We start from the raw sequence: 14,025 nt of genomic DNA on the forward strand, positions 1-14,025 counted from the left end.
GTTGCTGTATGCAGGCAAAATTGTGATTTTAGCATCTAGTCCAGGAATTCTGCAATATATGATCAATAATATGAAGCAGTATTGTGATAAGTAGAGGTTAAACATAAATTAAAGAAATCCAAAATTGTGGTATTTAGAAGAGGTGGGAAATTAGGAAAAAAATGAACAGTGGAAACGGACTAAAATGGTATTAAACAGTGTTTAGGATAATTTTTATGTCCAAATAAAATTTTGGTGTCTGCTAAGTGGGCAGTGCAAGATAAATAGTGGCATAAAGTTGGGTTTTTGAATATAGATTAATTTGAAGTGTTCCAGAAATTTGCCACTAAAAAATCCTTGGAATGGTTTTTAGTGTGCCTAATTGTTGTATATATCTTGAAACTGATCTGGATTTACTGTTGAAATTTTTTTTAAATTTACATATTAACTATATATTGAAAGTTTTTGAACTTCTGGATTTCAGACTGCCAAAAAAATTATTTGAACTTACTGTATTTAACGAAGTGGGTTAGTTTAAGTAGTGGCAAGAACCGGCAAATAAATATGATTGTAGATTATGTAATAATCAAAAGGAATGTTGGGATTAGTTATACTTTATATTAGGGAGGAAGCAAGAGGTAGATTGAAAGAGCACAACAAACTGAAAATAATGTTTTGTATAAAAATCTTATTTGCATTTTAGGCTTTATGTCATATATTGTGGATGAGTGTGAGTAAATCATATATAAGGGTAAATTTTAGAGTTAGATGTGGGCAACTTAGTTTAATCAATGGGCTGGATAGGCACATTTAATAATCAATAAACTTAATATCGGTAAATTCTTTCTTTTTTCTGGGAAAATGTATTTTACTTTAACGTTTTGAATTATTTGGGGTCATCAGGTAAAAAGAAAAAATTATATTTTTAAGAATTTGGCAGATAGGTTTGGTCATGTCATTGTTTGCTAAGGGTAGCTGATTTATATATATATATGTTTATGTATTTTTGGACTGATTTTTTATTGTTATTATTGTATTTTATAATACATAGCTTTATCTAAAATTTAATTTTTTAATGTATTTATTTAATTCTGTATATTATTGTTTAATAAAGCACACTTTATCAATATTATTATTAATGTAAATAAATAATTTATAAGATTTTATAAATATATTTAATCTATGATTTTTATTTTGTAACAATTTTTTTTTTATTTGGTTAATAGGAAGGAGCACCCCCATCACTTACAGAGTACCTGTTATCAATTCTCTATATGCCATATTCATTAAAGGTGTTATGTTTAACAAACCTATTTTGTTGGATGTCACATGTATGTTATTCATTATATTTTACTGATTTTGTTGGAGAAGCTGTATTCCAAGGAGATCCTAAGGTAAATTATTACGATTTAAAAAAATTGACTGCTTTTAAAATTATAATTATAAAAAAAAATTAATGTTGACACTTATCTTTCAAAATTTATTGAACTTCAAACTGTAATACGTGCTAGAATAGTAGTAAAGATAACTTTTATTCAAAAAGTTATGAGTTCAATCCCATATAGGTAAACATTTAGTATTATTAGTGATGCGCTGGTATTACAGTCATGTAAACTATTGTAATAATTCATTCCTTGCAGGACAGGCAAGGTTCAAGCTCTTGTTACTAAATCCAGTAACTTTTAATGGGATTTCAGCAATATTATTACTTATGCATTTTAGTCATGGAGAGTTCATGTAATGTTATTGTCTCAATACTCTATTCAACAAATCAACTGATTAACTGAAGTTGAACTTATAGTATTTTCTCAAATTAAGCGATAAAGAATAGGAGAAAAGATGAATGTTATTATTATTATTATCTTTAATATGCATGTCAACCAGAACTGATTACAGAAGTAATTAATTAGAAAGATAATTTTTAATCCTTCAAAATGAACACAGTGTGGGAAAAATTAATTACAACAAATATCCCATGCACAAACTTCAAGATAATGTGATATCAAGAAAAAAATAGGATTAAATAAATATTGATTCATATAAATGTTAAAATAATTGAAACACTAAATAAAGCTCATTTAATGTAGTAGAATTCACTGATAAAAAATACTTTAGAAAGACAAAAATACAAAATAAAACGTGACACAACACAACATAGAAATAAATAATAATCTACAAAAAATACATCTTTTAAAAAAAATATGGACTAATGTAATATTCAGGAATACATAGCACCCCTGTTGTGGCTTTGCCCACGCTACATGGTTACTTGCATTTCCTATCACGGTCAATTTTTTTTTATTTTATGATTTTTGGTTAAGGAACTGGAGGCAGGTTTAGCCAGTTGCATCACACATATAGTAACAGTGATAGTGGCTATGTTGGTAGAGCTGCTGTGTCATACAACATTACACCACTTTAAAACCAAAATTAAAAAAAAACAAAAATGGTTTTTTGGATATTTATCTGAACAGTATTTCCAAGCCCAAATCTACTGAATATTTCATTTATTATGGTTGGAAATGGAGAAAATCTGCAATCATTGTTCAAATTTTTTTTACCGCCCTTCATCCCTTTCAAGGTCAAATTTTGAAAAATCTAGAAATTGGTTTTCAGATATTTAAATGAAGATTATATAAATAAAAAATCAAGCTGATATCTTAATTTTTTACCAAAAAATTATAAAAACAACCAGGTTTAAAAAAAAATTAAATCTATTTAAATCCCTTTTAGCTGGGAATTTCTTAAAATCTGGAAATTGTTTTTTTAGATATTCACCTGAAGATTGCACACACTAAAAATCAAGTTGATATCCCTTTTTTGATAATAATAGTGCATTTATTAATCACAAAAAACATTACAAAAAATTGATGAAGTACAATGATATAAAAAATACCACTCATTTAGTCTATTTACCTCTAAATTATCTACACACATTTGGCATAACCCTAGGTTGGCTTAGTTTTAAAAACTATAGCCTCTTTATTAAATAATATAAACAACAGCTATTAATTAAATTCTTCAATTAGATCTTTTCTGTACATTAAAGCAATCGTTATAAATCTTATTAAGTTGTACCAGTCACCCCCATTTAAAGGTATTACAATTTCCTGCTCCTCTAATATTGTACACAAAAGATACAATCTATGAATATTTCCCAAAACCAAACAACTGCTTTTGAAGTGATCTGTAGCTTTTATTCCCTTGAGTTGCACAATGATTACAACTAGGAGCTCCCTTCCCCTCCTGGATGACTGTTTTGAAAAAGTATAACACTCCTTGTCTTTATATTGTACTCATAAAATTTCTTGAATAGTTTATCATACAGATTTACTTATTTGCAAACTCCATTCAGGTAGTAATCATTTCATCCTTAATTTTTTCCAAGATTAGGTTTAGTTTCTTCTGCCAATGTCCTTAGCTACTTAGTCTTATGGAATATGGTAGATCATGCAACGTGTCCAGACCACATTGTGGAGAATGAAGTAAACATCCTATCCCTGCCTTTCCTACATTCGCTGTCTTCCCTCTCCTCCCCTCTGTGATGTTCCTTCTACTGCCTTATAACTAGATGCTTCATAAATCATTTTACACAAACAACTAAGAGATTCATTAATAATTAAATCCAATGGCACTCACTGCATATAAATTCCACGCAATTTTCCTTGAAGTTAATGTCATCACTGTTTCTCCATTCTATTTTTGGTAATAATGGAAGAACATTCATCATTTCATCTCATCCCCACCCCATAAATCTCATACAATTGGCATATAGTCAGAAAAATATCTTGAAAGAACCATAAAATCCTTAAATATGCTCAGGTCCTCGGCAGATATAAAACTCAAATCTATTACTGATGAACCCTGGTCTCCAAGGTAAATGAATTCATCATTCCTGTTTCCCTGAGTCTTCCCACTGAGTAAATACGGATTAAAATATTCAACCATCTCTATTGTCTTTCCCCCTTTTCTATTTATCATTACATCTTTTGAACACCTCTTCCTATTTAAGGGATTCTCTAGAAAGGTATCCTCTGGTATTACCAGATGATCAGCAACCCTTCCATTAAAATCTCCTAGGAGAATGTGCTTCATGTTTTACTTCCTCCATCAAATTCCATAAATTTGAAAAGTTAGACACTCATTCTGTTTCATCATCACCATCACCATCACCATCACTCAGGTATATAGGAAACAACTCATACAATTCACCACTAACATTAATTTTTATGACATCCCTCCCCCTAGACAAAAAATTTTCACACACCTTCTCAAACACTTTTTGAACCCAGTAACTTTTTGAACAGTTAGTACTTTTTGAACACGTTTTGAACCCATCCTTTCTGCCCTACCCAGTGCGGATCCCTTACTGTAGGTTGCATATTACATTATGGTCAGAAAAGAAACCATCCCACCTTTCTATACAGTAGAACCACTTTTTACATGTATTTCTTAACGGAGGAAAATATAAAATTCATTAATAGAATTAAAAAAGTCAGGTTGGTTTTCTTTTATTATTCAATCCACAAGTATTATACTCTAAAACCCTAATTAGTTCCTACCTACTACTAGTACCCTTTTTATTCCCAGAAATCCCCTGGCAGACAACCTTATGCTATTGTTTATCCTAGTTTGCTCTTTTTCTTTCCTAATCCACTATACTTTTCATAATTTCTACAGCATTCCTCCCCAACAACTATGTTAATCTCTAAATACCTTATTTTTCATTGGATTCAAACCAAACTTATCATAAATCAATTATGAAGTTCCATTAATAACCAACTTGATCTACTGTTAGCATTGTTTTTTTCCTGGATTAGACCTGTTTATTTCCTTGGAAAGACCTAACAATTTATCACACTTGATTCTAATTTTTATGTGTAGTATTCTGAGTTCCTTTCAACCTGTTTGCATTTTTCAGAATGTTATATATGTCCTCATCTCTCAGTATATGTGCTATTATTGGTTTATTATCCCTCCTAGGTCCTAGTACATGGGCTCTATTAACATATATTTTTCTACAAGTTGTAGAAAAGTCAAAATTGTCATTTACAATAGAAAAGTTTTCAACCACAACTCTAATATTATCGTTAACCTTACAATTAATTAATTCCCTTATAGATGAAATTATTATGACATGATTGATTTTCAGTATCAGTTGCTTTTCCTTTAGTTTATTCTCCATTCTACTTAATAACCTCCCTTTTAATAATTCATTTTCTTCAGCTAGCAATTAACTATTTCTCCCAACTGTTTAATATCGTCCTTTGTAGCTAAAGTTGCCAGCTTTTCATCTAAGAGTTTTGACATTACTGCAACTATAGGATATGATATTTCAGATGCAGGAACAAAGTTTCTTTGTGTTTGTGTTATTTTAGCAAATTGCTGAAGTGATTGAGGTGAACTCAAAGCCCTTTCCCTTTTTTTTTGCACATTTATTTGTAAAGTATTCCCTGATAGGATTAGACATATAGCTCAAATCAGCAATAGCAAGGGAAGAACATAATCAATTATTTAAACATTTAAAAAAAAAAAAAATAAATACACAATAAATCCTTCACTTCAGTAAATTTCAAGTGTTATAAATATAGTAAACAATAGGGAAAAATATAGAGAGAAAAACTATGTAAATAAAATTAAGAAAAACAGAAATAAAAGAAAGTCAAAAAGCAAAAATAAACAAACTCATCAACACAAATTTAAGGACAAAAATAATTCTAATATCACAAAATCAGTGCAACTATAATCTGATCAAGAGAGAGAGTGTGAGAGAAAACATTCCAATTAATAATAAATTTAAGATAAAGAGTTTATCATTATCTGTTCTTTCTTTTTGAACATTTTCTTATTAATTTTAATTAACTGAAGTAGTGGTGCTTGCAGTCTATTAACTGTTCAAGGCCACCACATCTGTTGCTTTATTATGTAAGTTTATCTAGTAAATCAACTTTAATTCATGGTACAAATTTAAAAGCAAAAGTAAAAAGTACTTACGTTTTTTTAATCACCTAATAAAAAATTTAAAAATGCAACACTATAATGTTTACCAATACTTCCTCTATTTAATTATATATAATTCAGCTTTAAACACCACTTTCTGCCGTGAAAAGTTTACATAAATCACACAGAGAAGAAACATACAACTTCATTTAAATTAAATCAGTATTGCCAACTGGTTAACTGAAATTAGATTTGTAGTTTGACATATAAAATAGTATTTTCCCAAATTAAGCGATAAAGAATAGGAACAAAAGATCTTTTATACATATTTTACTTATTTTTATTTTACTTATTTTTTTTTATACATATGTCAACCAGAACTGATTACAGAAGTAACCACTTAGAAAGATACTTTTTTATAATTTTTCAAAATGAACACAGTGTGGGAAAAAATTAATTACAACAAAGAAAAAAATATGGATGTGTCAAAATGTTGCAAATACTTTTAAAAATATTAATAGTAAAAATAGAAAGTTACAAACAATTTAAACTGTAAGTGGTAGAAGGGGGAGAAGAGGTTCAAAGTTGTTTTTTGCAGATTTAAAAAAATATTACCTTTTGAGAAAAATATTTTTAGGAATATTATGTAGAAATCCCTTTAAAAATTGTATAATATTCAATAAAAATTCCAATCACATGACTGAAAATAAGAATTTGTCTATTAGATTTCAGAGATTAAAACATCTTAAACATAATAAATACATACTAAATTATTTAAGATTAAATAATATCTTTCATTCAAATTTTAAAATTATTGAAATACTAAACAAACCTCATTTAATGTGTTAGAATTCATTGATAAAAATACATTTAGAAAAATAAAAGTTAAATAAAACAAGAGCTTTTAAAATAAGTAATCTAAAAAAAATAAATCCATTGAAAAAAATACGGACCAGTGCAATATTCAAGAATACTCTGCGTGTTCGCGGCTCGATCAGAATATTGAGAGATTGAAATTGAAAATGTTTATATAATTGCAATTTATTGGTTAAAAAAAAAGTGAAACAAAACAAATCAATAATAATGGCAATGGTAATAATAATCATAAACGACAATGATAAAACAAATAAATAAAAAAACATATAATAATTTCACAATAATAATCAGAATAGTAATAAAAATAATAATAATAATAATAATAGACAATAAAAAAAAATCTTACAATAATATTTAGAATAATGACAATAATGGCAACAGTAAACAATAATAATGTTAAATGTTAATAACAAACAAATAATCATAAATGTCAATAATAATAATAATAAATAGAGGTTACATTTAAAACAGAATTTAAAGTACTCGTCAGGATTTGCTCACAGGTAGATAAATAATGGGACCAGAATTCAGTCCCATTGACAAAAGACATAACATGACCATCATAGCCCCAGGGGTTGTGACCATCACAACCCCTGGGGAGGCCATCGTACCTTTCTGGGAGGAGGCACCTTCCCCTATGAAGGTGCCTTCCTAGGGGGAAGACACCTTGTGACGTTACCGATCGCCACACCACTCCATCCGTTCCTAACCCTGAAGGGTTTTACCGGAGGTCGTCTATAGACCCTTTACAGCCAGGCCTCGGCCTCACTGTAGAGGGCCAGGCTGTATACAGTCATCAGCCAGGCCTCGGTCGGGATGCCACCGATGTAAAGGCCACTGCAGACATTTGCATCAGTAAAATACAAATCAAATTTTGCCTTCACGTAGGCCTCAAACAGACATCTTCACATCTAACCTAGCATGATTCCCTCAAACTAAGTAATCAAGTCCGTGGACCCCGCGCCTAGTCTAAATTTGACAACACCGTTCGTGACTGTGAATACTTCACAAAGCGAAGGAGTTGTAAGTTAAATCAGTGCTACACTCATACCAATAAAAATTATATTTTACACAACATAGAAATTCAGACCCACGCCCAAATAAGTCGACCAAATTAGGCCACCTAACAAGAGGAACGTACCCTCATTCCGGTCCGAGCCGGGGACCCTCACCCGGTCCCATAATGAAGCCTCGCGCGCCATTACCAGGTCACAATCAGGGACCGCCACCGGCGGAACGAAGCCACGACCCCGGGCTACCATACCCCGCCAGCGGGAGCCCAAAATCAAATCACAAGCAATACCAATTTAACCGTGGCACGATGCCAATGCGCCTACCTCCAACCAATCCAATAGACTAGGTCACAACCCTAGTCACCCGGGATCCTACCACGATCAAATACCCCGATTAAACTCTCTCTGCAGACCTACACACCGCAAGGACGCGAAGAAAACCAGCCACTATAGACCAATCCTCGCGGATCATCCAGTTAATACGGAGATCCAAAAAGGAATGCATTCTCTCAAGTTCCCTAACAGCTCGTGAACGTTCGACCTCATATCGGGGACAGATATAAAGGACATGCTCCACTGTATTATCAGTCCCACACTCCGGGCATTGGCTTGTAACCACCAAACGAAGCCTAGGTCAAACTCACCCAAAAGGCACCAGAAACTGTGTGATATACTGATTTGGGGAAATCCATCTAATCGCACTTAAATCAGTCACTAAAGGATATCACATAGCGTGACCAACAGTCGTAACACTTTTAACCATTAGTCTTGTATTAACAACCATAGATAAGACAAGTATAAAATTCTTTCACTGAAAATAACATTGCTGTTCACAAATAAAACTACCCTAACAGTTTATGAATGAAATTTAGTACATTATCTCTTTCACTTATAGTCTTATAGCAACTAACCGAACCATTATTTGTAACGTTACCATAGTTGCATTGAACCTACATATACTCGAAATTTGCTCCTTCACTCACCTCTCGCAGAATACTGTTGTGGACTGATTAGCAGAACTCACATCTGCAGACTCTAATCTCGCAGACTCACATCACACACTCTCCTCGCGGAAATGATTTTTAACTGGCCTTCCCTGCAGTATTTATACTCCTATCTTCTTTACCTATGGGACCAGACCCCAACTGAGCGTGAGAACGATCAACCGAGCCCTTTTTTTCCCATGCATTCCACACCTTGGTCTGGTAACTCTTTTCGGAAAGAACGGAAAGAACATCTGTTTAGATGTGTCAGTGTGCAATATTACAAAAGACTTTTGTTAAACGGACCTGTTACGTTTAGTAAAAGGGTTCCTTTTATTTGCTTTCTGGACTCCTCCCATTATTATATTTTCTACTACTTTCTTTTTAATTTGTAGGAATCCGTTAATCAAGTCCGCTATACCAACCCACCGGGAGGTCTAGTGGTGAACGCGTCTTCCCAAATCAGCTGATTTGGAAGTCGAGAGTTCCAGCGTTCAAGTCCTAGTAAAGTCAGTTATTTTTACACAGATTTGAATACTAGATCGTGGATACCGGTGTTCTTTGGTAGTTGGGTTTCAATTAACCACACATCTCAGGAATAGTCGAACTGAGACTGTACAAGACTACCCTTCATTTACACTCATACATATCATCCTCTGAAATATTATTTGAACGGTAATTACCGGAGGCTAAACAGGGAAAAAAGGTCCGCTATACCGATCTTGTTACAATATATAATGTAACTAGCATCCCCATCGTGGCTTCATCTGTTCTATATGTTACTTGCGTTTCCCATTGTCAATTTTTTTTATTTTATGTTTTTTAGTCAAGTAACTGGAGGCAGCTGCAGCCAGTCGTGTTATACATATAGTAACAGTGGTAATGGCTGTGTTGGTTGAGCCGCCGTACCATACACCGCACCCTTAAAAAATCAAAATTAAAAAAATAACCAAAAATTGTTTTTGATATTTAGAATTTGCAAGCCCAAATCTACTGAATTTAGTATTAAAGTCAGAAATGGGAAAAATCTGCGATCATTGTTAAAATATTTTACCTTTCTTCACTTCTTTCAAGGCCAAATCTTGAAAAATCTAGAAACTGGTTTTTAGATAGTTACTTGAAGATTTACACACCAAAAATCAAGTTGATATCTTCATTTGTTAAAAATATTAAATTTCATTGTTACTCCATTTTAACCCTTTAAAATCGGAATTTTAAAAATTTCTTCTTAGTGTGCACTTGCACTGTAAGATGGTATATACAATTTTTTATCAGTAGTTTTTGCTGGTTGCTGATTATGAATTAGTCACAGCATATACATTCACAGATGACTGGGTTTATATTCTCAAAGGAGAAAATATAAATTTTATAATAATGATGTTAACAGAACGCAAAGCTTGGTAAAATTATAAATTAAATTTGTATAACATGGCTTAACATATACTTAATAGGAATATAGTAGAGATGTCCAAAAAAAATAGAAAATAATAATAATAAACAAATAAAAATTCATAGGTAAAGGAAAAAAAAATCAGGGAAAATACTGAATATTTTAAAATCATATTCATAAAATCTAATCGATGAAAAAATGTATTTTGAATAAGTTATTTAAATGCACATTTAAATAAAATTGTAAAAACTATATTGCGTAATATAATAAAAATAAATAACAATAATAATAAAAACTAGAAAGTTATGAATATTATTGAGTTAGTTTTAATCATTTTATTACTGACAAGTAAGCAGATTAAGTTGTATAAAATTTTAATAATTCTAATTGATGATGACATTATCATTGAAAGTGTCTTATTTTTAATGTATATTAAAAGTATTTTAATAAAAAAAAAAAAAAAGTCATTGTGCATGAAGTTTCTGCTAAATAAGAGGGATACCTCTAAAGTAAAGACTGCTGGAGAACTTCTCTCCTTAGGCGAACCTGTATCGTTCATAACCAAGCTTGTAATGTACACACTGCATTGCTGTGTGTAATTTGTCACGTAGTATCTTTTATTACGTTATAAAATGAATAGCAAAATCGATGTTGCTGCCGACTGTGAAATACGTGGAGTCATATGTTTCTTAAACCATCAAAATGTTAATTCGGCTGAAATCCATAGGCAGTTGGTTGCTGTGTATGATGATAATGTAACGAATGAAAGAAACGTCCAAAAATGGTGTGAAAGGTTTAGAAATAACAGAATTAATGTGCACGATGAAGAACATTCGGGGAGGCTCTCGATAATCACTGAGGGTTTAAGATGAAAAATGAATAGATATAAATGATCAAAAATGTGAAGACAAGTTACTTCACACAAGAGAACAACATAAACACATTGCCCCTGTTGTGTTGCCAAATGGCTAAGTAAAAGGTTGTGGCGAGACCGGTAACCATGCCTCCATCAAAATCGACATCAGCGGTTGGTCCAAGGTCGGCTGAGAGACGCACAGTCATAAGAGAATGTTTAAAAATGCGATGTCAAACATATGTCTAAAATAAAAAAAAATCCTCGCCAGTCATAAAATTCTCAAACCCCAGACATTTTTGTAACCCCGGATAGCACTAAAAAACCAGCACTATCTGAGCTAATCCTGGATGTGTGGTAAGCCTAAGTTATAAGGATAATATAATTGATAGAATAAACAGTGTGATGCCAAAAACAATTGTTTGCTTTATTTGAATTATTGTTTTGTTGTGATTAATCAGCCAGTTTTAATGAACAAAATGTCTAAATAAAATTAGCGTATTCTCTCTCAAATTTTAATCATTTAAACTCGTTAAAAGTAATGTATTCATCCAGTTTTAATTTTAACCATATTGTAACTGTGCAAAAACTATTATTTACCACATTTAAATATAAAGCTAACTAATAATGAATATAAATTATTTTTATGTGACTAGTCCTATCGCTAGTATGATGTAATGAGTTTCTTATTACAAATAATTTGATGCTGTAGTAAGTTTCAATTATTTAAAGCAAGATTTTCTTTTTATATAGATAATAAATGACAAATAACTATAAGATTAATTGTAGTTAAACAGTACCTGTTTGATGTAATATGATATAATAATGCAAACTACAGTATTGAACTGTGCGTTGAAAACATTGAATACATACTAAAGTTACATCAAATTAAGTATTTCAGCATTGTCAAATAATAGACCATGTGAATAACTCAGTGTGACAAATCTGTCATTATTTTATCATGTTTTATATAACACAGTGGGGTGCAAATAAAAAAAATAAAACCATGTAATTTCTGTGTGTCAATGAATTTTACATTAGCTTCACATTACTAATTTTGATTCATTGAATTGCAATATAATTTATAATCAATTATACTTATATAAAAGCATGCAACATGTTCTCATTGTCAGATAAAAATAAAGTTTGAAGAAAAAAGATATGTTGATAGAAAGAAGTAAGTATGCAAGGCTTTTTTTCAGCCCAAAGATTTAAGAATCAGAAAATTCTTGCCAGAATTACAAGAGAATTGCGTACTGCTTCCTGAAACATTTACTTCTTAGGAGGATTAAGACGGATTTCAACTTTCTATAAGAAGATTAAATTCAAAATCAATAGGCTTTCTTGATCAGAAATTGACGTGTGTGTACCAAATTTGATGAAAATTTCTTAAACAGAAACATCTTTTATTCTGAGTGGCACATAAAAATAAATTATACAGATCAAATCAGGAATGGATAGATATGCTTCCATATGGATAAAATAAGGAACTGCTCCAGCATTTGCATTTGGGGGATAAAGGAAACCATTGTAAAATTCTGATCAAAGTACCAATGCAGAATACACAATTAGTTACAAGATAAAAAATTGATAAAAATAACACATCTTCAGTAGTTTCAGATAAAGCAAACCACAATAAAGATGCACTAATGACAATGACATTTTTTAGTTTGTGCAATGAGATTGGTCTACGACAAAATTTTCATTAAAGTTTTACGCAGATTTTTTTCCAGAGTTTGTAAGATTTTTGCAAGATGAATAAATAACATAACATAGCAACCATGCCGTATTTTAGAATTGACAATGTAGCCACGAAAATGTTTATGTCTTCAATTAACTATAGATTTTATTTAAAAATTAATATGGTTCGAATTTCATATGATGTAAAAAAAAGATTCTAAAAATATTCCACAATTAGCCTTTTCCTGTTGTATACAACCAAAATAGTAACCTATAAAAATAAAAACTTAAGTTTTCAATCTGTGTCAATAAGTCGTTGGTAACAGTAATTTTATTTAAAAAGAGAAACGTTGTATAAATTTTATCAACCATTATTGTTCATATACGAAAAAACAAATTGAAAGTTATAACACAAATGAGATGGTAATTCAAGAGAATAAACATAATGCTACTATGTTAATCCCCATTGAAAAGGAACAATACTTTTACATTGTCTGATTTTGATTTGCTGATAAGGTAAATGAGAAAGGTATATGTCATAGGGTCATTAATTAATTATAATAAAAAGTGTAGTGGGTAGAAATTGAAAGAAGATTTAAATACATAAAGCATGTGATTGAGGATGTAGAATCTGGTAAATGTTTTTAAAATAAAAAATTAGGGCAGAATTGAAAGGAATGGAATTTTGAAAATGATAAAATCACTAAAACTATAAAAAAATACGATATTTAAATTTACTAGAAATTATATACAATACTAGTATTAAAAATTGTGTAAACTAGTATATTAGTTAACATTTTGATTCTAGAGTAACTGAACTGGGTTTGATTTTAGCAAGTCTGGTATTTTATCATCAGTAATTTTATTCACTTTATCTTCCTTGTTGAAATGTACACGTAGAAAGTCTAAGGTCATAAAAAGCAATAATAAAAACATTAATATTATCAACATGTTTAATTAAAGATTGCTTCTATATGTTTACAGGCACCAGATGGTACATTAGAGAAGACATTATATGAAGAGGGTGTCCGATTTGGATGTTGGGGAATGTCAATGTATTCATTATCTTGCGCATGTTATTCAACTATTATTGAAAAATTAATCAAAAGATACAGGTGAATTACATAAAACAGTAAGCCTAATCAATTAATAATGCTTCATTTCAATAACTCTGTCTAGCTAATGCTAATAAACTGGGCTACAAATGTTGTATTGACCGCTGGATTATTACCATATATAAGTAGTATCTACAACAGTAGTTATTAAAAATTGTGAATAGCTGGCTGTAAACTGCACCCAGTCCGTAACTTC

The 14,025-nt window shown here is 30.8% G+C and overlaps 1 protein-coding gene across 5 annotated transcripts in view; it reads left to right on the forward strand.

Annotated features, from left to right (window-relative positions):
• lovit (loss of visual transmission) overlaps nucleotides 1-14,025 on the forward strand; it is a 127,335-nt gene that overhangs the window by 93,093 nt on the left and 20,217 nt on the right. For all 5 annotated transcript variants that reach the window (XM_075376048.1, XM_075376050.1, XM_075376049.1 and 2 more), the window contains 2 exons: nucleotides 1,206-1,373; nucleotides 13,699-13,829. In XM_075376048.1, the coding sequence (XP_075232163.1) occupies nucleotides 1,206-1,373; nucleotides 13,699-13,829 (299 nt within the window). The remainder of the gene's footprint in view (nucleotides 1-1,205; nucleotides 1,374-13,698; nucleotides 13,830-14,025) is intronic.

The sequence above is a fragment of the Lycorma delicatula genome, chromosome 9, assembly GCF_047948215.1.
Source record: "Lycorma delicatula isolate Av1 chromosome 9, ASM4794821v1, whole genome shotgun sequence".
NCBI lineage: Eukaryota > Metazoa > Arthropoda > Insecta > Hemiptera > Fulgoridae > Lycorma > Lycorma delicatula.